Source organism: Galdieria sulphuraria (genome assembly GCF_000341285.1).
Source record: "Galdieria sulphuraria unplaced genomic scaffold scaf_14, whole genome shotgun sequence".
Classification (NCBI taxonomy): Eukaryota; Rhodophyta; class Bangiophyceae; order Galdieriales; family Galdieriaceae; genus Galdieria; species Galdieria sulphuraria.
This window is the reverse complement of record NW_005178461.1, coordinates 104,992-125,259: the sequence shown is the minus strand read 5'-3', so window position 1 is coordinate 125,259 and position 20,268 is coordinate 104,992. Positions and strand designations below refer to the sequence as shown.

Sequence of the window (20,268 nt, the reverse complement as noted above, 5' to 3'; positions counted from 1 at the left end):
TCCCGACAACGGGGCAAATTGTAACAATTTCTGGAGATTCACAACGGAAGAACGAATCGATGGAATCATGCCATTGCATTGGAGACCAAAGACTTCAAGCCATCGGCGAGTATATTCAAATCACTCTCCAACTGATAGGAAACTTGAAGCAAAAGATCCAATCCTTCTTGTTGTTTACTTATCACTCTATATATACGCTCTAATGACTCTTTTCTCAGTGACGTCTGTTTATGTAGCTCCTAGAACACATTGAGAAAAATTCTTGTTTCGGGAAAAAACTGTCTTACGTTAAACTTTTGAAGAGAAATATTGGTTCTGAAGAGCTCAATCAAATCCGCCAATTTATCGTGAAGCTCACCTGGAGAACTTACGCGTCTCTGCAGCGCTTCCAAAGCATCCTTCATCTGATTTTCTTCGATTCTAAGAGCCCGCCCCCGGGATAATAAACACCAAACTCGTCCGATGAATTGTACCAACCTACGAAATAACGTGTAATATCGATTACGGAATTCTGCCAATTTTAGTGCACATTGTGTCCTTTCTATATCCGAACATTCGGACAAAATATTTTCAATTCCCGTCAAGGCTTGCAGGTGTTCTTGCACCCTTGTACTCTGTTGTTGTATACGGGTTTGCAATTCATCAAAACCGGAAAGCTGAACAGGTACCAGGCGACTAGGATCTGGGTTATTCCTTTGAATCTGTTCCCATAAAGTGGAGTCCATTCCTTGAGGTACTTGTTGGGCCACTGTGGCAGCCATGGTGGAAGCGTTATAAAATATATATCGAAAGCGACAAGAAGAACTTTGTAGGTTGAAAGCTTCTTTCATTTGTTGTATATCTGGTAACTGATTCAATGAGTTGATTGGGTAGCTGGTTGCATAGTTTTGTCCACCAGAAACTGAGGGAAAGTTGCTAGTTCCAAGAGTGGGTGGGTTTGGCTGTATGTTTTGTGTCATACCGAAACTATTATTGTAAGTTGGTTGTGACCATCCTGTACTGGGTAGATTGGCAGTACTATTAGGGCTTGTAAATAAACTACTAGTCGAAAAGGGTCCCATACTGGTTGTTTGTGTAGCAGCAACGGATCCAAACATTGTCGACAGAAAAAAAAATGAATCGTATTAATTAATTGGCGCTTGAAATATGTCTCAATCACGTTATGACCGCGCCATTACTGTATTTTCACCAGATGGACACTTGTTTCAAGTAGAATATGCACTGGAAGCAGTAAGAAAAGGAACCACAGCTGTAAGTTCTTTCCTTTGAAAAATGTAACTATCTATATACCATTGCACAGGTCGGAATTCGAGGGAAGAACGTCATCGTTTTGGCAGTGGAAAAGAAAAGTGTTGCAAAGCTCCAGGAAGCAAGAACGGTTCGTAAAATGTGTCTTTTAGATAAGCATGTATGTCTTGCTTTCGCAGGATTGACAGCAGATGCTCGAGTTTTGGTCAATCGTGCTCGCGTGGAGTGCCAGAGTTATAGACTAACTGTGGAGGATGCACCATCAGTAGACTATATCACTCGATACATTGCCAATCTACAACAAAGATACACACAAAGTGGAGGTGTAAGACCTTTTGGAATATCAACTCTTATAATAGGTTTTGACACAGATGGGACTCCCCGACTATTTCAAACGGATCCTTCGGGGACCTTTTCTGAGTGGAAAGCCAATGCGATCGGTAGGAACTCCAAGACAATTGTAGAGTTTTTGGAGAAGAATTATTTCAAAATAATGGACGAGTCACCCGAGGAAGAAGATGAAAAGACCAGTGTGAAGTTGGCCATCCGTGCTCTCCTTGAAGTGGTGGAAGGAAGTCATAATAATATTGAAGTTGCGGTAATGGTGCCGGAGAAAGGCCTCAAGATGTTAGAAAGTACCACAATTCAACAATATATTGATCAAATTGAAGAAGAAAAGGCAGCTGCGGAAGAAGCACGAAGAACATCGGGTCCCACCGTAACGACGAGTTCACGTGGGTGAAAGAAGTTTTAGGAAAATGTTGTGTGATTTTATTCTCTGAAGAAATAAACAACGGCTTGCTCACTCATCGTTTACTTGTGTTATGAGCATATTAGGAATACCATCTTTTATGGGATAGATAGTTCCATCTTGACTTTTCAGCACTCCTTCCTTGATATGAGTCTTTTATGGTTGAATAATTGAAACTTGGATAGTAGCTGAGAATAGAAACGTACCTCCAATAACATTTTATGAAGTAATCGGAAAGTTTCTTCATCTTCTGTGCTTTCTTTGGGAGCTACTTGTGGTAGTTCACCAAACGCAAACTGTCTACTAACTTGTCGAACCAGGTTCCAATCCAATCTAGGTATCATGCGTAGGATGAATTCCTTATTATATTCAGTTTCTATAGTTTCTACTTGTGTAGGTTCCAATATTAACGGAAAAGTTTTGGTCTTTGGACACTGTAAAAAGTTGTAAGTTAGCAATCTCATTTCTCTACCACCCACAAAAACTATGCAAAAAGAATATTCTCCATTTACTTATAGCAACTTTATAAAGTATCCAATGCATCATATAAAATATCCATTTGTTGTGGAGTTCCCATAGAAATGCGAATACAGTTAGAAAGTGCCTTCGTATCATAATATCGAATCAATATTCCTCTTTTCATCAACTTGTTATAAATGTCCCGAGCATTTCTTCCACCTTTAACTTGACATAGAACAAAGTTGGCTTCTGATGGATAAGGAATGAGCCAAGATTGATAAGAAGAAATACGTTGATAAAATCTTTCACGTTCCAACTTTATCTTTTCCACTCGTTGAAGCATCAAATCCTTCTCCTCCAACGTTGCTATTCCCGCTAATTGAGCAGCTACATTAACATTATAAGGCTGCTTTATCTTCCATACTTGACTCACAATACTTTCAGGGAAAATACCATAACCGAGTCGAAGTCCAGCTAAACCTGCCCATTTAGAAAAGGTACGTAAGATTATCAAATTGTCGTAGTCTTTCAACCAATCCACGTGAGTCTTTCCTGAAAACTCAAAATAAGCTTCATCCAAAACAACTGTCATAGGCAAGTCTAACAATTCTTTCAAATCATCATCCGAAACAACAGAACCGTCAGGATTATTGGGAGACGCAATAAAAGCAATCTTTGGAAAAGGTCCCAAAGTCTCTGGTTCAAACAAACCCTTTACTCTATCTATTGGCAATTTCTGAATAGTTGAATCTTCACGCCAAGCATAAAAGACATGTGCCTCATAAAGATCAGCATCAAATTTATACATTCCAAAAGTTGGCGGAAATATAACTATCGAATCTCCCACTCCAGGACATATAAACAGACGGAAAATCATATCAATCAAATCATCAGCACCTGCGCCTGTAATAATCTGTTCTTCATGAACTCCAACATATTCTGCAATCTTCTTCCTCAGGAAGCGTGACTCAGGATCTGGATACAAATGAAGATATGAAGCGTTCGATAAGACTTTGAATACTGAAGGTGCAGGTCCATAAGGATTCTCATTAGCATCCAACTTGACTATGTCGTCTACTCGCTTTCCAATCTTTTCAGCAATCACTTCCGTTGGATATATCGGAACATAGGGCTCCATTCTTAAAACTTCTTCCCGAACTTCATCATAAGAGGAATATCTAGCAGCTTTACCAAAAGGATGGCGGGCAGGTCGCCTAATGCCTCCTAAAGCTGAATAGTGGAGAGGCAAAGACTCCTCAGGATCCTTATATTTCGCATTCATTCTAATTTCCAAATCATCTTCAGGATCAGAGGGCATCACGTAACCATATCTCTTCGCCTGTTCTTCATCAAGAAAAGGCGGAAGTTCAGGTTCATCTGGAATTCTATTCTGTTCTTCCATTCGAAGCGAATAACTCGACTTTGACAACTTATGACGGCGTATGACTGTTTCGAAGCATCCAACAAACCTACCTAAATAACAACGTTATCCTAACGACACAAAATAACAAAAAATACTAACAAGTTGATTTCAACTGTCGGGATTGTCCACGATACCCAATAAACTGATGACTGTATAAGAACGACAGCTCTCGACAATCTAACCAAGCCATGTAAAAATTCGTCAACAATGATTCAACTGCAAGTCTGAAGACTTGAACAGGAAGACTCGTTCAGGAATGAATAAAAATACTATAAATATAAATATTGGTGTTTTGGGACACGTGGATAGTGGAAAAACTAGTTTGGTTCGTTCCATTAGCACTATACTATCGACAGCTGCTTTAGACAAGCATCCTCAGAGTTCTGAAAGAGGAATCACCTTGGACTTGGGATTTTCTGCTTTTATGTTACAAAAAGATAAAGAAGAAACCTCTGAACAAGTACAGATAACTTTGGTTGACTGTCCTGGTCACGCTTCCCTCTTGAAGACAGTATTAGGAGGTTCGAAGATTATAGATGCTTTACTATTAGTGATTGATGTCACAAAGGGTATACAAATGCAAACTTCTGAATGTATAGTAGTTGGAGAATTGGTGACTGACAAAGCAATCATTGTATTCAGCAAGATAGATTTGATTCCTCCCGATGAACGCACTCAAAAGATGGCTCTAATGAAGAAGAGAACTTTCAAGGCACTTCAACAAACAAAGTTTAAGGATGCCCCTTATGTGTTCGTTGCTGCTAATCCCAGTCAAAGAGAGAAACTGGAACCTCATATATCAGAAAATGTGCAGCCTTGGGGAATGGAAGAGCTTCTAAGTACTATTGCGAAGTATATACCGATTCCCGAGAGAAGCCATGAAGGAAAGTTTCTATTTGCTTTTGATCATTGTTTTGGAGTAAAGGGACATGGAACTGTTTTCACAGGAACTGTATTACAAGGTGCCATTCATGTGGGTGATCTGATACACATACCAAATATTGGAATATCAAGGAAGGTAAAGAGTATGCAGATATATCGTAAACCAGTTACACAATGTGGACAAGGAGAACGAGTAGCCATTTGTATATCGCGATGTCCTTCCGACAAAGTCGAACGAGGATTCTTGGCTATTCCAGGATATTTGTCTTTATCCACTTGTTTTATAACCTCGGCACACAAAGTACGTTTCTATCGAGAAGAGTGTTTGTCCAAGTCAAAATTTCATGTGACTGTTGGACATTCCACAGCAGTTGCTACAGTAACTTTCTTCTCCATGTATTCTCATTGCCAAATGAAGGATTGTTTTTCATTCGATGAAAGGTACTTCTATGAAAAGCAACTGGAAAATGATGATAGAGATTCCAATCCTAACAAGATTTTTTTTGCTTTGATAAAAACTGACATTCCTCTATGTATTTATCCGAAAGTTGGATTCATAGCTTCGCGTTTAGACTGGGACACTGAGGTGAGTCGATGTAGAATTGCATTCCATGGAGATGTCTTGGCGCAAATGCATGATACGGCATCAGCAGTCGTAACAGATAAAAAGAATGATATGTTGCATCTTACCAAGATAAAGAAACGTCAAGGAACTGTTGAAAGAATACAAGATAATCAAATTCTCATAGTGAAGGGATTTTTTCAAAAAGACGCCAATGTCGAAATTTTCGAAAAAATGAGAGTCAGTTTTGAGAATGGTGTTCGTGGATACATCGAGGGCAAATTCGGGAAATCCGGCAAGTTACGAGTCAGACTCTTATCACAATCTGAGAAAATACCAGAGACAGGATCAAAAGTAGAATTCGTGTTTCATAAAGTTTTCTCTGTTGACCACGAAACCAAGAAAAAAAATGTGTATATCACCCAAGAAGACTTGTAGAATGTTTCCGATAATTAAATTACGAAAAGTTAAACTAATAATGCAGTCCAGAATTCAAGTTCAGCTCAAAGTGCATTTTCCATCAAGTGAAAATTTTCACTTTTTTATAATTTACATAAAGAACTATCGATAATTGCAATTTTAGTCATTTTTATACAAATTTATTATCAAAGAATGTTCTTCTTTAGAAAAACGGCATCAACAATATTAATCGTAATGGTGATGTCAATTTCAATAAATTCAATTTAATTTAATTCGCTTTAAGCCAACATAAAATTGTAATCAAGGTTCAGAATTTTTTGTAAATCAAAGCTTAACGAGTGGCAAATTAATTTTTTTTAATTCAGGATTGTCATGATTATAACAAATCTAGATGGTAAACTTTAATAATAAGATTTATTTTGGGGAAGAAAGTTCGTAAAACGAATCATCCAAATTTCGGCGTATCCTTTGAGTAATAATTAGAAGCTTTGCGTTCCTTTATGACTAGAGAGTGAACCGAAAGAAACCCAAATTTACCTATAAATTTCAATGAGGCTTCATTTTCTAAACAGATACTGAGAAATTGGCATTTAAAGATCTCATTTCTTTCTATTCTTTGAAAATTGGAAACTTTCCTTTAGGTTTTCTAGCTGTTGCTGTTCAAATAATTCAAGATTCTGACAAAAATATTTGGTCCAAGTTTCGTCCCAACGTGATTCTACAAAAAATTTGAAGTAACCTAGTTTCTTCTCTACTTTTAGTGTTGTCTGAAACCAATCTCTATTATAATTATTTTTTTTGAGTTCCTGACGAGCAGCCTTGGCTAGTTCTTGAGCTTCCTCAATTGCTCGCAGGATCCATTTACATCCTTTACCTACAACGATACGTGTATCCCGAATAAGAAGGATCGAAAAATCTTTTGAGTTGGAATAGTGAATATCTTCTTGTGAATGGCGTAAGACAGAATATAAAACTTCCGAAATTGATGAATATCGGCGATCTTCCGAGAGAACTTTTGATATAGATAAAAGGCACTGAAAACTGTCGAGACAGTCTATATGCAAGTCTCCATTAAACAATCGCATACAATAGCAATAGGCGTAACATATTTCTACTACATGTAGGTTCAAAGTTACTGACGGCTCTTGTTTAAAGTGGGGTTTCTCTTGGTTGCAGTCTTCAAATTTGACTTTTCTGTGACCAACAGTGTCAGAGTTATTCTTTGAGATCTCCACAATCGTAGGCTCTTCTTCCTCCCACCAAGGCTTCCAGACTTGTACAAGATCCTCAATTTCACCGTTTGCTAAAAGCCTTTGAAATTTTTGCTGAAATCTCTCAGGTAAACTAGAAAAAACCGCTTCCGGTTCATCCACGTCTAGCCTGTGAAGTGCCTCTTCCAGTATTTCGGTTTCATCTTCCACGCTCAAAGCATTATCTTCTGAATATTCATCCCAGTGTCGCTGAAGCAGTTGTTTCATTTGCGTTTTCTCTGATTCCGACGCAAAAACGTTGCGAAGGGATTCCGTAAAGGAGCTACTGAACTGTTCAAGACAGGATATATTGTGACTTTCATAACAATCCTTTGAACAATATGCCATATGACATTTTGGACAACGATAGGGAGCCTCTTTCTTTGAACAGACACCGCATATTCTTCTTGTACGCGTTCCAATATCCGCAGACTCGAGCTGATTCATGCTGAACTTCCAAAGACTGAAATCAATTCCGAATTGCTTCCATAATTTTTACAAGAACGGTGGTAATCAACCCAGTCGGTTCTTCACACTTCCTTGGAACAACAGTAGAGATATTAGAGTCGTTTCAACACTCATCAATGTTGCCTTGTGTATAATTTTAAAAACTTTAATTTCTCCATAGCTGTTGTATGCCACTGGAACACATGTTCTTCTATTTTCAAGATTCTATCTTAATAGAAATTTAACTATACAAACTAGCAAATTTCACTTCTAGAAAAGTTTTGCATGCATCTAAAAATGAATTCATGAAAGATGTTTTGAATTGGGAGTGATCAACATTGTCTACAATATGAGGTTCATTTCTCTATTCTCACGTTTATATTACCGCAGTTTTCGTTCTCTTTCAGTTCCTTTGTTTTTTAAGAAAAATCTGAATAGTGCAACAAAGAAAAGTAGCTTAGGCGTGTTGTTTTTGGGGAGTTCAGGAACCTTTGCTTATAATAGCAACAAAGTGGACTGGTATCCTTTTAGTATTTCGGAGCAAATTAAAGAAACACTTTCTATGTTCAATGAACTTTCAGATATGGCATACAGAAGGGTTAAGGTTAGCGTTTAGCTACGGACTCTGTTGATTTTTAGTTTTATCTTTTTTGTAGAGAGACCTTAAAACACCTGAAGGCTCTTTATTGCTGGCCCTGGTTGGTATGAATGCGGTTGTTTACTTGGCGTGGAAGATTCCTAGCTTTGTTCCCTTTTTATCTCGTCATTTTACCTGCTCGTTGTCTACAGTGAAGGGAGGTCGTGTTCATACTCTTTTGACTTGCAATTTCAGTCATGCTGGGTAGGTTTCTTTTTTATCCAAAAGTCTCATCTAATCTTGTACCGTTTCATAGTTTTTTTCACCTTTTCTCTAATATGTTTCTTTTGATGCATTTTGGATCCGATGTTTGTCGAATAATAACTCCAGAGCGCTTTTTCGTCTTATATTTAGCAGGTGGTCTTTCTTCGAGTCTTACTAGTCTATTATCCAAGTACCTTTTGCGGGGTGATGCAGTAAGCGTTGTTATTATAAAATCCTGAATCTCTAGTGTGAATGTTTTGATGTAGCTGAGTCTTGGCGCATCTGGTTCAGTAATGGCAATAATGTTTATGTATGCAATGTTATTTCCCAATCGAGATATTTACTTTTTTGGATATCCTTTAAAGGCTAAGGATGCGTACGTTTTGGTTTTTGAACTTGTCATCATTCGGTTAACTGTTAGTAGATGTGTGATTTGGGCCTTACTGGATGCCACTGGTTTACTTGGTAACTTTGGAAGAATCGACTTTGCTGCTCATTTAGGAGGTGCAGCTTTTGGGTAAGGAGTAAGGCAGTTGTAATATTTATGACGTAAACTTTGGGTTCGATAGATTGGCATATTATGAATACAAGAAAAGAGATATTGCAAAAGATTATCAACAGAGAAAGACGACAAGACTTTGGTATACAAATGATATCCATGGCTTGGAATTGGAAACTCGTAAACGCCCGAGGTTCGATATATCATTGTGAATTACTTATTTACTAATATTTTATAGGACTTCAGTTGATAGGGAGTCTTCAAATATTTGGAGTCAAGTCCGGAGTACATTCCACCGGTGGTATGAATTGGATGGATTACAATTAGCTCAATTGTGCTTATCATTTTCAGGTTTCGAATGAGTCAAAATCGCCGAGATGACTCTGATAATTGAAATGACTGTGTTGTACAAATAGGATGTTCTACGTTGATAAACGCAGGAGAGAGATGAATAGGACATAGTAGAAGAAGGAAACAGATTATTTTGATCGAGACTTGATATGATATCATTGTTTTCTTTTCATTTGTCTTGACTGTTGAAATAAATATAAGTTGTTGATTTGAAACGGCACAATTTGTATGGGAGTTGGGTTTTAGGCGCATTCAGACTGCATTTTTCTTTTGAGTTCATCATTAGGTTTTCGTTTTGTTCGGTGAGAGTGAGTGACATGGATATGTCGTTCAACCAACGACAACGCTATCTTGAACAACAAAAGCCACCACCGTGGTTGGTATTTGGAACGTGGGATAAGCTTATACGTCATCGAATTGGTTTTTCGTATCCAACCGAAAAACAAGCTTTTTCACAAAATTCAAGTGCTTATTTGAGAAGAACAACATATGAGGAAAAGAGTAGAAGTAGCTCAACGAAGAGATATCCTTGTTCAGATGATGGTAGCAGTTATAATGTATCTTCGGTAGTCGCCTATTCAGATATCACTGAAGAAAACTACAACTGTGCTGTCGATGAAGAGGAACATATACAAAATATTATCTCTAAATATATTCAAGGGGAGGGAAACAAAAAAGCGTCAACGAAGACAACTAAAAAGTATACTGAAGTAATTGATGAAAACGACGCTGAGTCAGTGGTTTCACAAATGAGTGAAAGAAGAAAAGAGTGTGATGACTCCCTTGCAGAGTATGGCAAGAAACAGCGTTCCACTATACTCTGTAGTAGAAGAGTCAGTTTAAATGAGGAACAGAGTGAAGAATCTTTAACCCAATCTTTCAAAAAGATGGTGGAAGGAGAGTCTTTCCAGCAAAAAGAGTCAAAGAATAGTCCTCGAAAGGAGAGCAAGTCTTCTTCCAAAGCTCCGCCCTTTCGAAAGATGGAACATCGTCACAGCGTGGACACGAAACTGCGAGATCAACTGCTGATAGAAATACAATATGGCAGAGACCGTCTTCGTTCCACACCATTGCAACAGAAACAAGTCCACTTAGAACCTCTTACTCCAAGAGAACAACTGTTGCAGGAAATTCGTATAGGAAAACAGTTGAAGAATATTACTCCTATACATTTTGAGTGTTGAACATTTCTTTTTATTGAATATGAGTATATTGGTTTCTATTCATTATGACTATTGAAACAGTTAATAAAAAAGCGACGAATAACCATATGAACAAAGGAATCAAGAAAAACGCAGCCAAACGAGAGATATGTAGAAATGCAAAAATAGTCATGATGGTAAAGAGCATCAAAATAGCAATCATTACTAGTCCACCCACCAAATCGTGTTGAACGAAGAATACTTGATTGAAGAGGTCAGCAAGTACCAAGTAAGATATTGACATGGAGACCGGAATCGTAAAGGGACTTTGATGACAGCATTCAAATATCAATGCGAGCGCATAGCTTTGAAGTAACTTTAAAACGAACCAAACCAATGCGAACACCATAGGAGAAGGAGTCCACCACGGTTTCTGGAGCTGTGCATACCAAGAATGGTCAAGAGGTACTGTTGGGTGTGCTAGTTGCACTCTTCTTTGCCACATAGATGGAAGATGTAGAAAGAACGAAGCAAATATGACTACAGTAGCACTTATCAATAGAGAACTGAAACCACCGATATCTAATATATGAAAATAAACATAAGTACAGTCGTTTCTACAGCCAAATGTAGTTTTAGAAGAAACAATATCCGAGTTTAAAAGATATTGTGTAGAACGAATGGGAATCAACTTTGCAGCTGGAAGCAGCAGTCTTCGAAGAAAACTAAAACATGCAAAGTAACTTGTCAATAATAGAGTTTCAGCTAAAAAGTGAAAAGTAACAAAATGCCAATCGAACATGAATTCAACTAATTAGTAGCATCAATCGCTTTCAAGGTATGTGGTGCAAACTTCATTTTTCATGGTGGCGCTGTGGGTCATCGGCTCTGTGGTTTGGTTGGCTGTTTACTTAGTGTTTCAGACATTAGATAGTTTCGTCCAAGGCAGATGGTCCTTGTGGTTGAGAACACACTCTATTCAAGTAACAAAAGGTTGCGTTATATGGAGCTTGAAGTTAGCTGTTCCCACTTTGAAGACTTGGTGTAAAATACATAGACGGGTTTTGCGCCTTTTCTTTCAGTTGGGAAGTATAGTTGGTGTCATGGCTTGTTGTATTCTTATGTTGGGACTTGTTATAACTGGAATAACTATGTATTTGATTTTTGTTTCTTGTGTAGTAACGCAAAGTATCTTTTGGAGATTGGACCCTTGGCAACTAGCCAATAAGTTTCCTTTGATTTCATCTTTTAAAAAATTGCTGATGGAAGTAACAAACGCTTTACTATTCCACTTGATGAAATGGTTAAAATTAGACCCTGAATTGCCCCTAACAGTTTCTTGGCTGTTATGTTGGGTTGGGTTATTGGTGATACTTCCTTTTCACGAACTAGGCCACGCAATAACTGCTTATGTGGAAGGTATTGGAGTAGAAAAAGTTGGGCTCTTTTTAGCTTTCTATATTCCTGGAATGTTCGTGACCATTGAAGAGAGTTTACTTGATCTCAACACAAAGAGTCGACTGCGCATAGTTTGTGCTGGATTTTGGTTTAACTTGTTGCTATGTCTACTTTCTTTGGTTGTTGTATTTCTGCTTCCGTTACTTGTTGCACCTTTCTTCAGGCAACAGATGACTGTTTCGGGGTTCATTTCAACGGGACAAGAAAGTAGTCGCTTGTTAAACTGCTTTTCTATCGGAGATGGATTGGTGAGCGTAAACAATAGAGAAATAAGAAAGTTGGACGATATCAAGGAAGTAATACGGGAACTTACATCTGAGACTTTTGTGGGTATCTGTTTGAACAAGAACAACATTACAAGCAGTAAGTGGTTTCGTCCATTTCATATGTGTTGTCCGGGTCTCTCCAGTGACAGTTGGCAAGTTGAAGAATCTGTTTGGAAGTGTTTTGTTCAGTCTTCTTTTTTTAATACTGGTTATCCAAATGCCGTTTGTATTTCAGAGGAATGGTTAGAAACCCAAGAAGTTGCTTTAGGATTCTGTGAAGACAAACTAGTGGATGATCAATATTTTGTTCCTTATACTGGAACCGGTGGCCGATTAGTTTCTTTGAAGAGATGGATTCCTAGTGAACAAAACTACCATCAAACTGTACTGGTGACCAGTCCTGATGCGTTGCTGCATTCTGTAAAGTGGACGGAATATGTGCCACGTATAAGTCCTTGGTGGTTGTATAAATTCCTAATTGTATGGAATCCCATCGGTAAATTTGAACAGTTCTTTCGAATTTTGTTCATACTGTCAGCCTTCATTGGAATATCTAATATGGCTCCTGTATGGAGAATGGATGGAGAAGATGTCTTTTCTTGGCTGCTTACTTACTTTCCATTGCCGATGACCCATCTCGAATACTTGCAAAAGAGGAAACGATGGCTTGGATATTTTAGTTTCCTTTTCATTTTAAGTTTTGTGTTATTTTTCATACTAATGGATTTGAATAACTGACTAGCATCCCTTTAAGAATGGACCTAGTATTTATTTATTATACGGTTGTGACAATAGAAAGGTTTAGGGCTTGCATCTATCCTTGTATCTTGGATATAAGCAAACATCACGAACATGATAGAGTCCTAACAAGTAACAGCAAAATCGTTCTAGTCCTAAACCGTAGCCTCCATGTGGTGCGGAACCATACTTCCTCTAATTCACACGAGTAGGCTGGTCAGTCCAGCAGCAACAACAACAACAACTATAATAATAAACAATTGGAATAACATACCTGGTCAGTGAACCAATAGTAGGGACTGGGATCCATCTTTTCTCTTCTATATGCCTCCAGAAGTTCCTCCAATTCGTGGATCCTCATACTTCCCCCAACAATCTCCCCTACACCCGGAAGAAGTAAATCAACGCTTTCAGTCAGTCGCGAATTATCTTCACATTTTTTCATATAAAATGACTTTAATGACACCGGGAATCGGGTGAGAAAAATAGGCTCGTTGATTTGGTCCGTCATCTTTCTTTCAGGAAGTTCAGGAATATCATCGCCGAATTCAAAATGCATTTTGGTGACTTCATCTTTATAAATGTTGTTTTCTTGACAATATCGAATAGCATCTTCATAAGTCATTCTTCGAAAGGGACGCTTAGGAACTTGGATATTTGGATTCAGTGAAAGGACCAAATGACTTGCCTATCCCATCTTAAATTTTCGATATACAAAAAGTAGGAACCATACCTTTTCCATCACTCGTCTCATCACGTCGCTTACTAAGTCTTCTATTTTGAATAACAAGTCTTCAAAGTTAATGAATGGACATTCCGCTTCAATGTGATGAAACTCCGCCAAATGTCTTCTAGTTGAACTCTTCTCCGCTCGATAACTCGGAAGAATACAGAAGCAATCACCCACGGAAGCTATTGCAGTTTCCAAATACATTTGACTACTTTGTGTAAGATATGCTGGTTCGCCAAAATAGTCTAACTGAAACAATGTGGAACCTCCTTCACACTGTGTTTGAACAATGGTGGGTGGAAATACTTCCACATAGCCTCGATCGAAGAAATGCTCTCGAAAACATTGCGTAATAATTGACCGAAGTTTAAGTACCGTGGAAGTCCTAGTCCCACGAATAACTAAGTGTCTGTTATTCAGCAAAATATCAGGATTGCTCTCATAAGTTAAAATATTCTCAATCTCCGAAGGACTTGGTCCAATAAGTTGCCAATAGTCGACACGTAACTCGATCCCAGGAAAACTTCCTTTTGCTCTTTCATCTGAAGTAAGAGTTCCTTTCAAAAGGACGGTAGCTTCACGATGCAAAGTAAGAGCTTCATATGTTTGACATAGCAAATCCGACAAGACGCACTGCAGAAATCCGGTTCCGTCACGCAATTCGATGAACAGAAGTTTCTTGCCGTCTTCTCGTATGTGATGAACCCAACCTTGTACCTAAAAATCTCAATAATCAGAACAAGACAAAAAGCAAAAGACGCCACTCACTGTAACTCTTTTATCCACATATGATGGGACATCTCGAATCTTGATGGGTGTGGCAAACGGCAAAGAAGGATCTTCTTCTATTTTGATCTTCTTGCTCTCTTCTAGTTTCAACAATCTTTCAGCTTCCAGTGTTTGTGCTCTTTCCTTTGCTTTCTGTTCCTTTCGTTCCTGCTCTTTCAGCAACCTTTCCAACTTTTTCCGACGGGCCTTGGGAAGCAAGTTCTTTTGTTGCTCGTCAAGTTTTATGAAATCGTCAAGGGTAACTTCCTTCAACTGATTTCTCAGTTGTTCTTCTTCCGACTCTTTTTCTTCAGTAGGTAGACAATGATCTGACGACATTATTCTTAAAGTGATGAATGTAGGGAGTCAAAAGGCCACAATTCTCAACAATCCGTTTCGTCGCGATGATCACGCCACAACGAATGTCCAAGTTGTCGCAGTCTTGTAACGCTCTGGAAACTAGTCTCTTATTTGGTGACTTTGAAGGAGCCATTCAGTTGGCGAGAAATCTTAAAACGTCGACTACCAGTCGTCAAGAGTATGCTATTTGTTTGTGTGCAGAAATACAAGCGCTATTTGAGTTGGGAAGAGAAATAGAAGCACGAGATATTGCTATTCGTTGTGTAGTAGAAGATGGCGTTGCTTTTGAAAACTTTTCATTATTGAACACTTGGTAAGTCTTCATGTAACATTTTGCTATATTATGTTGAGTACATTATTTGGAGTTAGTGTGAGTCTCTTTCTAGTTGTATCGGATGACAACGGCTTGGATTGGGCAGAAACAACTTTCCAACGCTGGTTTCGGTTGGAAAGAAAAAGTTACCTTTCTAATGGAGAAAGGGGAAGGTTTTCAGTAAAACAAAAGAAGCATTTGTGGGAAGTTTTATTGTTTCATATTCTTCCACAGCGAGGTTTGGAAGGTATTCAAAAAGGACTTGATAAAGTACACAATGAACTACCGGAGTGGGGGTTTGATGAAGAGTGGCTTAGTTGTATGGAACGAGAATTAATCAATAGGAAGGAAGCTTTGAACAATGATAGTGGACCCGCTTGTATGGAGAAAACGGAAGAATCTTTGGACTATATACCACAAGAACACTCCAGGTCGACTGTGGTGAGGATAGGACAAGATGAGTCTATGGATAGTGTAACAGAGATGAACGATTCTGTGTGGTCAAAGACGTGGACGATAGTTCAACAAGTAGACAGTCCTCTGTTTCGCATTTCTATTGTTACAACATTTTGTTTGCTCTTCTATTTATGCAAACAAAAGTTTCGAGTCAAGCGACATACAAGTGGAACGGTTCATCATCGTTCTTGGTCGCAAGGTTGGATGGATATATTTCGAATGGCATTTGGTTTAAGTTATGGACGTCCTGGTATATAACTGATGTGTATTGATATTTTATTTTGAAACCATAGAAATGTTGCAAGTTGTGTAAATATTTTTTGCAATAGGAAAATAGTATTGATAAAAAGCTTCCATTTCATAGAAAAGAGTATTGGTTAGATCCATGGAAAAGGACAACTGGGTGGTGGATGATCATATCCACTCGGAACAAGCACTAGAGGAAGACTCCGAGTTAGACGACGTCAATAATGAAACTTTTGCTGATGCAGTGGACGTGGACTATGCTTGGGAAGAAGAACATCGGTTGGTAGCTTCCCAGTTGGAAGAGGAAAAGAGGAAACAGCGACAATGGTACATCGGTTCTCAAGTAGAAGATAAGCTTCGCCTCCTGTCTTTACAACCACAGACTTCTCAAGAAATGAACCGTGATACTATGCACACTCCAGTTGGAAACAAGGACCCACTCTATGCCAACGATATTTGGGGTACAAATCTTTTTCAAGGCAACAGAAATGATGCAAGGGAACTACAGCGAAAAACAGCTTGGAATGTCGTTGATTCCCGTAGGAGACCAAACAAAGTATTGTTTGCTCAAGACTTGGAACGGTCTCTACTAGAGAGTAGCCAAAGAAGAACCACACAAGTTCCAATTTCAAGAGGCTTCCTAGAACCAACAGTCAGTGGTGAAAGAAGAGACCCAGTAATTGGTAAAGTTTTTGCACGACAAGAATCAACCTCTTTTGAAAAGGACTCGGCTCTCACAAAAAAGAAACCTTGGGAAACTTTTTCTGAGAGTAAAAAGTTTGAAGACGAATATCCTTCTTTAAAAGAATCCTTCAAAACACTTGATAGTAGTAGGAAGAAGGGAGCATCATTCTTTCAATCTTCTCAGTCGAACAACCAGTTTCGTCAACCTAGGGATATCTCGAGTGGGCATCGACAAAAAAGAACGGGTTATCAGAAGAGGAGTGATTCCCGTCATTTTGTTAGAAGGTTATATTCCAAGTGGATGACTTGTTCTGAAATTGAGCTCATAGCCAAAATGCATATTCGTCAGTTGGAAACTTCGAGTTGGCCTGTAGAAGACTTTTACTGTCAAGCATATCGCCAGAAAGAGCAAAGGAGAAGTGAAGAGCAGTTGAAAGAATATCCCTATTCTCGAGATACAAAGAAGAAAACTTTGAGGAGTGGATATTTTCCTCATCATTCAGAGAACAATCTTAAAATATTGGAACGTGCACTTGGTAGTATTCAAGGATATAATCCGAATGCACCCCGAAGAATGGTTCAGGTGATTTGTAAATGTAGTTGAGTTGGATGGTTTTATTGAGAAAGATGGATTGTTAGGTTGCACTTGAGTCTGTTTCGGATAGTTCATTGGAAAGAGACGAAGCCCATGTGACAGATACACCTTTTCATGAAGACTCCAGAATAGCAGCACAAAGTGTCATATCTTTAGCATTTGACATATTGTTTGATTTGGAAGATGAACTGAGCGTCTATTCATCAGTTGCAGAATTAGAAGAACATAAAACAAAAATGTCCAGAAAACTGCTTAATACATTTGGTATTACTGTTGATGAAAATTTACGTGACGAAACGAGAAATATTTTTAGCAGAATTTGTGCTTTGCCAAAGGTATGCTATAGATAGGAATATGAAGCTTGTTCTTTTATATCTTCTTATGTAGGGTCGAAAACTATTGATTCGATGTTTTTCGGTTCTTCCTCGTACTTATCTGACACCATTGTTAAACATGATTCTCTTTAGTTTGGGTATGATTTTGAAACGAACAAGCAAAGCACAGTTGGAAGAGCCCAGTTGGCAGCAATTTGTAGAGAGCGTCATGCACTTTATCGAGGAGACGGATGATATTTCTGTCCTCACTGAATGGACGCACTCTTTTGCTGTAGGACATCAAGAAAACAAAAACTTTCTTTTTGTGATAACTACAGGCTCAAGTCTCTCATTGGTTGTGACTTTGTTATTTAGTGCATGTAGTTTAGACTCCTCACGTCAACCACCTTTGAAAATGCTTTTGAACAGATTATGTGAACGATTGATATTATCAGTGGAAGAAATGTTTAAGCATGTGGAACATTCCATCGTATGGCAGTTGGTTGCGTTACTGGATGGCTTTGTGGACACAATGCTTCGAGAAAAGTTGCGAATGATCATTAAGAAACTCATTGAAGAGCAACGTATTACTTTATCTACATGATTGTATCCCACAACATTTATACATCTACATATGACAAAATAGAACGTTGTTTGTACAGCTCTGTTGTCAACTTCATTGTCTTATTTCGACTTTTTGACTTGAGAAACCATGACAAGCGATAAATCTCTGGCTACAACCTTTTGTCCACCATGAATAGTCATTCCACGTAAAAGATCCCCGCGTCCAGCTCTTAACAATTCAGCTCTTGTCGGCATCACACCCGGTTGTCCATATTCATATATAAAAGCTAATAGTTCTTTACGTACATTTTCCAGTCGACACCAGTAATGTGATTCTCTTCGAGTATTTGTTTTCTTAGATGAATTGACTTGACTTTCTTCTTCTTCTTCCAAACCACTCCAATCTGTTAAAAAGAAACTCTCATCAAAGATGGTCTTGTCTCCTTTTACCATTCCAAACTGCTTAGCAACGGTTTCCCTACCACCGTGAAATTGAATAGCTCGAACCAAATCAGGTCTCCCATCTTCCAATAACTGCCTCGTTGTAGGTACTATACAAAGTTCAGTCAATCCTTGTTTCTTTATCCACCTTTCCAACTCTATCTTTAGCCAATTCAAGTCTTTTATCTTGAGCTGGGTAGACCTCGAGCCTTTACAAAGCTTCCAATTCATTTTACTGGCTACTTTGTGCATTCCTCCATGTATACGAATAGCGGCTATCAAATCAATTCGTCCTAATTGTCTAAGGTCATGAAGGGTTGGCATCTCATTCGATTGGTAGATATCTCCCAGTTCTTCAGATATCAAACGCTTGAGTTCCTTTTCTAGACAACTAAAATGTTGAATATATTCATTGCATGTTGCCTGATAATGCATCTGCAAACCAAGTTTTCTGGCAACTGCATGTTGTCCTCCATGATATTGAATGGCATCCAATAGATCTGTTCTACCTGCTTCACGAAAGTCCACCATTCTTGGCATGATTCTTTGTATCCACTCTGCTCTTTCACTATCTATCTTTTGTGCACGTTGATGCAAAAAAGTCCGCAATTCTTTCTCAAAATGAGTAAACTCTTGCATTGATTTCGAGATTGGCTTGGATGAACGACGATATCTTTGCAAACCTAAGATTTTAGCTGCCTTCCTATAACCTCCCAATTGAAGAATGGATTGATGCAAATGTCGATTTTCTGCCAAAACATCTGAAGAAAGTGGCATAAGGTGCTTTCCTTTATGAATCTTTTCACTCAATTGTAACAGTTCCTTTTCCAACTCAACAGGATAGCGCAAAGTGAATTTCTGGTGTAATTGTTGCGCAAATCGGTTCCACTCGCGTTGGCAGGATATCGAATATTTGAATTGGCACAAAATGGAAATATCCTTTAGTTGGCAATGATATTGATGCATGTAAATGGCAATGAGACGAGCCAGTTCATGATGACCACTACTTTGTAGCTTCTTCGGGGAAGGTAAGGAACGAATAGTAACTGTGGAAGATGTGCTTTCACAATAGGCTTGCCACAACTGCTTTATCTTTGTTTTCATAGTTTGCGCATCTTCTTCCTGCTTTGTCATCCATACATCTTCCTCTTTGTTCTCCTTTTCCATATTCATTAGACTTCTTTCGATGATAAAAGAAAGACACAATTTCACATCTTCTGGACTCGAAGCAACCCAATGACGATAAGAAAGCATATATGTGCATATATCTTCCCTCTTTTCCTCTCCAATGTAATTCAATAGCTTTGGTAATATTCGGAACGATTCCAACAGTTTCAACTCCAGTTGGTTTGTCTCTTCTTGTGTCTTTGGACTATCTGAGCATGTCTCTTTGGAAAAACACAAATGAGATAATATATTCTGTGTTTCTGTCCATCGACAGAGTTCAAATTGCCCCAACTTGTTATATGGAATGAGAATTGGAGAAGAAGGAAACACAATGCAGGCTAACAATTGTTGATGAACAGGTTTCAATATTTCTGCTACTCTAATTGCCAATTGCTGATTGAAAATCCAACCTGTTACTATTACATCTGCACTTTGAACAGCTTGTTGTAACAATAAATAACTATTATGGTTGCCTTGGTCTTGTAACCATTGTTCTATTAGGAAAACCTTCAACACAGGTTGTAAAGCAGGTAGCAAATGGGATAGTGTTGTAGAACGATAGAAAGATGAATGACTGACTTCTCTGGAAACAAATTCTCCTTTAGAGTTGAGTAAAGGAATATTGTTCCAATATTCCATCGACTCATTATTTTCGGTGGGGTTCACTTGGGTTGCTTCTTTACGAGACATTTGCTGTTGAAAAATATCCGCCAAGGTAAGAAAACTGTAAAATAGTTTTTCATTGGGAGCCAAAACAACTACTTGAATGTATTCGAGATGAGGTTTTGGGTTGTTGGCTTTGCGTGGTGTTGTCGTCATATGGGTGGCCGAGTTATGTTGGATGCCTAACGAGCGTTTGTGATAACCTTTAGTTTTTGCAAGTGCTTCATAAC

General features: G+C 38.4%; 13 protein-coding genes across 15 annotated transcripts; 7 read left to right on the top strand and 6 right to left on the bottom strand.

The window, feature by feature from the left end:
• Positions 1–38: 38 nt before the first annotated feature.
• Positions 39–1,109, bottom strand: Gasu_20890 (nucleoporin P54). The gene is made up of 2 exons (XM_005707093.1): positions 288–1,109; positions 39–239 (listed from the first exon to the last, which is right to left on the bottom strand). Exons 1-2 carry the CDS (start codon positions 1,095–1,097, stop codon positions 66–68), a joined length of 984 nt encoding a protein of 327 aa, XP_005707150.1. The 5' UTR covers positions 1,098–1,109; the 3' UTR covers positions 39–65.
• A 10-nt stretch (positions 1,110–1,119) lies between these two features.
• Positions 1,120–2,024, top strand: Gasu_20880 (20S proteasome subunit alpha 4). The gene is made up of 2 exons (XM_005707092.1): positions 1,120–1,251; positions 1,301–2,024. Exons 1-2 carry the CDS (start codon positions 1,147–1,149, stop codon positions 1,988–1,990), a joined length of 795 nt encoding a protein of 264 aa, XP_005707149.1. The 5' UTR covers positions 1,120–1,146; the 3' UTR covers positions 1,991–2,024.
• A 4-nt stretch (positions 2,025–2,028) lies between these two features.
• Positions 2,029–2,489, bottom strand: Gasu_20870 (uncharacterized protein). Its single transcript, XM_005707091.1, has 2 exons — positions 2,206–2,489; positions 2,029–2,152 (listed from the first exon to the last, which is right to left on the bottom strand). The coding sequence occupies exons 1-2, from the start codon at positions 2,461–2,463 to the stop codon at positions 2,051–2,053; spliced, it is 360 nt and encodes a 119-aa protein (XP_005707148.1). The 5' UTR covers positions 2,464–2,489; the 3' UTR covers positions 2,029–2,050.
• A 2-nt stretch (positions 2,490–2,491) lies between these two features.
• Gasu_20860 (histidinol-phosphate aminotransferase) lies at positions 2,492–4,099 on the bottom strand. The gene is made up of 2 exons (XM_005707090.1): positions 3,981–4,099; positions 2,492–3,931 (listed from the first exon to the last, which is right to left on the bottom strand). Exons 1-2 carry the CDS (start codon positions 4,069–4,071, stop codon positions 2,523–2,525), a joined length of 1,500 nt encoding a protein of 499 aa, XP_005707147.1. The 5' UTR covers positions 4,072–4,099; the 3' UTR covers positions 2,492–2,522.
• Positions 4,100–4,129: 30 nt separating this feature from the next.
• Gasu_20850 (selenocysteine-specific elongation factor-like protein) lies at positions 4,130–5,797 on the top strand. Its single transcript, XM_005707089.1, has one exon. It carries the CDS (start codon positions 4,138–4,140, stop codon positions 5,761–5,763), a length of 1,626 nt encoding a protein of 541 aa, XP_005707146.1. The 5' UTR covers positions 4,130–4,137; the 3' UTR covers positions 5,764–5,797.
• A 54-nt stretch (positions 5,798–5,851) lies between these two features.
• Positions 5,852–7,579, bottom strand: Gasu_20840 (HIT zinc finger family protein). Its single transcript, XM_005707088.1, has one exon. It carries the CDS (start codon positions 7,440–7,442, stop codon positions 6,345–6,347), a length of 1,098 nt encoding a protein of 365 aa, XP_005707145.1. The 5' UTR covers positions 7,443–7,579; the 3' UTR covers positions 5,852–6,344.
• A 160-nt stretch (positions 7,580–7,739) lies between these two features.
• Positions 7,740–9,347, top strand: Gasu_20830 (rhomboid-like protein). 2 transcript variants are annotated; one of them, XM_005707087.1, is made up of 8 exons: positions 7,740–8,046; positions 8,099–8,283; positions 8,336–8,495; positions 8,550–8,659; positions 8,708–8,800; positions 8,853–8,975; positions 9,021–9,083; positions 9,134–9,347. In XM_005707087.1, the coding sequence occupies exons 1-8, from the start codon at positions 7,792–7,794 to the stop codon at positions 9,174–9,176; spliced, it is 1,032 nt and encodes a 343-aa protein (XP_005707144.1). In that variant the 5' UTR covers positions 7,740–7,791; the 3' UTR covers positions 9,177–9,347. The 2 variants fall into 2 exon arrangements, with proteins under 2 accessions (XP_005707144.1, XP_005707143.1); XM_005707086.1 differs by having other exon boundaries at positions 9,021–9,347.
• Positions 9,348–9,359: 12 nt separating this feature from the next.
• On the top strand, positions 9,360–10,890 carry Gasu_20820 (uncharacterized protein). The gene has a single exon (XM_005707085.1). The coding sequence runs from the start codon at positions 9,451–9,453 to the stop codon at positions 10,315–10,317; it is 867 nt and encodes a 288-aa protein (XP_005707142.1). The 5' UTR covers positions 9,360–9,450; the 3' UTR covers positions 10,318–10,890.
• A 79-nt stretch (positions 10,891–10,969) lies between these two features.
• Positions 10,970–12,764, top strand: Gasu_20810 (S2P endopeptidase). The gene has a single exon (XM_005707084.1). The coding sequence runs from the start codon at positions 11,139–11,141 to the stop codon at positions 12,735–12,737; it is 1,599 nt and encodes a 532-aa protein (XP_005707141.1). The 5' UTR covers positions 10,970–11,138; the 3' UTR covers positions 12,738–12,764.
• A 14-nt stretch (positions 12,765–12,778) lies between these two features.
• Positions 12,779–14,599, bottom strand: Gasu_20800 (asparaginyl-tRNA synthetase). 2 transcript variants are annotated; one of them, XM_005707083.1, is made up of 4 exons: positions 14,236–14,599; positions 13,471–14,184; positions 13,012–13,425; positions 12,779–12,932 (listed from the first exon to the last, which is right to left on the bottom strand). In XM_005707083.1, exons 1-4 carry the CDS (start codon positions 14,572–14,574, stop codon positions 12,801–12,803), a joined length of 1,599 nt encoding a protein of 532 aa, XP_005707140.1. In that variant the 5' UTR covers positions 14,575–14,599; the 3' UTR covers positions 12,779–12,800. The 2 variants fall into 2 exon arrangements, with proteins under 2 accessions (XP_005707140.1, XP_005707139.1); XM_005707082.1 differs by lacking the exon at positions 12,779–12,932 and having other exon boundaries at positions 12,939–13,425.
• Positions 14,600–14,609: 10 nt separating this feature from the next.
• Gasu_20790 (uncharacterized protein) lies at positions 14,610–15,726 on the top strand. The gene is made up of 2 exons (XM_005707081.1): positions 14,610–14,908; positions 14,965–15,726. Exons 1-2 carry the CDS (start codon positions 14,640–14,642, stop codon positions 15,620–15,622), a joined length of 927 nt encoding a protein of 308 aa, XP_005707138.1. The 5' UTR covers positions 14,610–14,639; the 3' UTR covers positions 15,623–15,726.
• A 3-nt stretch (positions 15,727–15,729) lies between these two features.
• On the top strand, positions 15,730–17,834 carry Gasu_20780 (uncharacterized protein). The gene is made up of 3 exons (XM_005707080.1): positions 15,730–16,877; positions 16,934–17,224; positions 17,277–17,834. The coding sequence occupies exons 1-3, from the start codon at positions 15,750–15,752 to the stop codon at positions 17,805–17,807; spliced, it is 1,950 nt and encodes a 649-aa protein (XP_005707137.1). The 5' UTR covers positions 15,730–15,749; the 3' UTR covers positions 17,808–17,834.
• Positions 17,835–17,838: 4 nt separating this feature from the next.
• Positions 17,839–20,199, bottom strand: Gasu_20770 (magnesium chelatase). Its single transcript, XM_005707079.1, has one exon. It carries the CDS (start codon positions 20,192–20,194, stop codon positions 17,888–17,890), a length of 2,307 nt encoding a protein of 768 aa, XP_005707136.1. The 5' UTR covers positions 20,195–20,199; the 3' UTR covers positions 17,839–17,887.
• Between the last annotated feature and the right edge of the window lie 69 nt (positions 20,200–20,268).

Bases quoted from the DNA above. Each gene is read 5' to 3' on its own strand.
- Gasu_20860 (XM_005707090.1), bottom strand. From the start codon at position 4,071: ATGGCTTGGTTAGATTGTCGAGAGCTGTCGTTCTTATACAGTCATCAG. The intron at 3,932-3,980 runs GTTAGTATTTTT...GTTGTTATTTAG, and splicing joins CCGACAGTTGAAATCAACTT to GTAGGTTTGTTGGATGCTTC.
- Gasu_20820 (XM_005707085.1), top strand. From the start codon at position 9,451: ATGGATATGTCGTTCAACCAACGACAACGCTATCTTGAACAACAAAAG.
- Gasu_20850 (XM_005707089.1), top strand. From the start codon at position 4,138: ATGAATAAAAATACTATAAATATAAATATTGGTGTTTTGGGACACGTG.
- Gasu_20830 (XM_005707086.1), top strand. From the start codon at position 7,792: ATGAGGTTCATTTCTCTATTCTCACGTTTATATTACCGCAGTTTTCGT. The intron at 8,047-8,098 runs GTTAGCGTTTAG...TCTTTTTTGTAG, and splicing joins TGGCATACAGAAGGGTTAAG to AGAGACCTTAAAACACCTGA. The intron at 8,660-8,707 runs GTACGTTTTGGT...AACTGTTAGTAG, and splicing joins CCTTTAAAGGCTAAGGATGC to ATGTGTGATTTGGGCCTTAC.
- Gasu_20800 (XM_005707083.1), bottom strand. From the start codon at position 14,574: ATGTCGTCAGATCATTGTCTACCTACTGAAGAAAAAGAGTCGGAAGAA. The intron at 14,185-14,235 runs GTGAGTGGCGTC...TGAGATTTTTAG, and splicing joins ATGTGGATAAAAGAGTTACA to GTACAAGGTTGGGTTCATCA. The intron at 13,426-13,470 runs GTATGGTTCCTA...AAGATGGGATAG, and splicing joins TGAGACGAGTGATGGAAAAG to GCAAGTCATTTGGTCCTTTC.
- Gasu_20780 (XM_005707080.1), top strand. From the start codon at position 15,750: ATGGAAAAGGACAACTGGGTGGTGGATGATCATATCCACTCGGAACAA. The intron at 16,878-16,933 runs GTGATTTGTAAA...ATGGATTGTTAG, and splicing joins CACCCCGAAGAATGGTTCAG to GTTGCACTTGAGTCTGTTTC. The intron at 17,225-17,276 runs GTATGCTATAGA...CTTCTTATGTAG, and splicing joins GAATTTGTGCTTTGCCAAAG to GGTCGAAAACTATTGATTCG.
- Gasu_20870 (XM_005707091.1), bottom strand. From the start codon at position 2,463: ATGAGATTGCTAACTTACAACTTTTTACAGTGTCCAAAGACCAAAACT. The intron at 2,153-2,205 runs GTACGTTTCTAT...CAACCATAAAAG, and splicing joins TTCATAAAATGTTATTGGAG to ACTCATATCAAGGAAGGAGT.
- Gasu_20890 (XM_005707093.1), bottom strand. From the start codon at position 1,097: ATGTTTGGATCCGTTGCTGCTACACAAACAACCAGTATGGGACCCTTT. The intron at 240-287 runs GTAAGACAGTTT...AATGTGTTCTAG, and splicing joins TTTCTCTTCAAAAGTTTAAC to GAGCTACATAAACAGACGTC.
- Gasu_20840 (XM_005707088.1), bottom strand. From the start codon at position 7,442: ATGAATCAGCTCGAGTCTGCGGATATTGGAACGCGTACAAGAAGAATA.
- Gasu_20770 (XM_005707079.1), bottom strand. From the start codon at position 20,194: ATGACGACAACACCACGCAAAGCCAACAACCCAAAACCTCATCTCGAA.
- Gasu_20790 (XM_005707081.1), top strand. From the start codon at position 14,640: ATGATCACGCCACAACGAATGTCCAAGTTGTCGCAGTCTTGTAACGCT. The intron at 14,909-14,964 runs GTAAGTCTTCAT...ATTTGGAGTTAG, and splicing joins TTTTCATTATTGAACACTTG to TGTGAGTCTCTTTCTAGTTG.
- Gasu_20880 (XM_005707092.1), top strand. From the start codon at position 1,147: ATGTCTCAATCACGTTATGACCGCGCCATTACTGTATTTTCACCAGAT. The intron at 1,252-1,300 runs GTAAGTTCTTTC...ACCATTGCACAG, and splicing joins TAAGAAAAGGAACCACAGCT to GTCGGAATTCGAGGGAAGAA.
- Gasu_20810 (XM_005707084.1), top strand. From the start codon at position 11,139: ATGGTGGCGCTGTGGGTCATCGGCTCTGTGGTTTGGTTGGCTGTTTAC.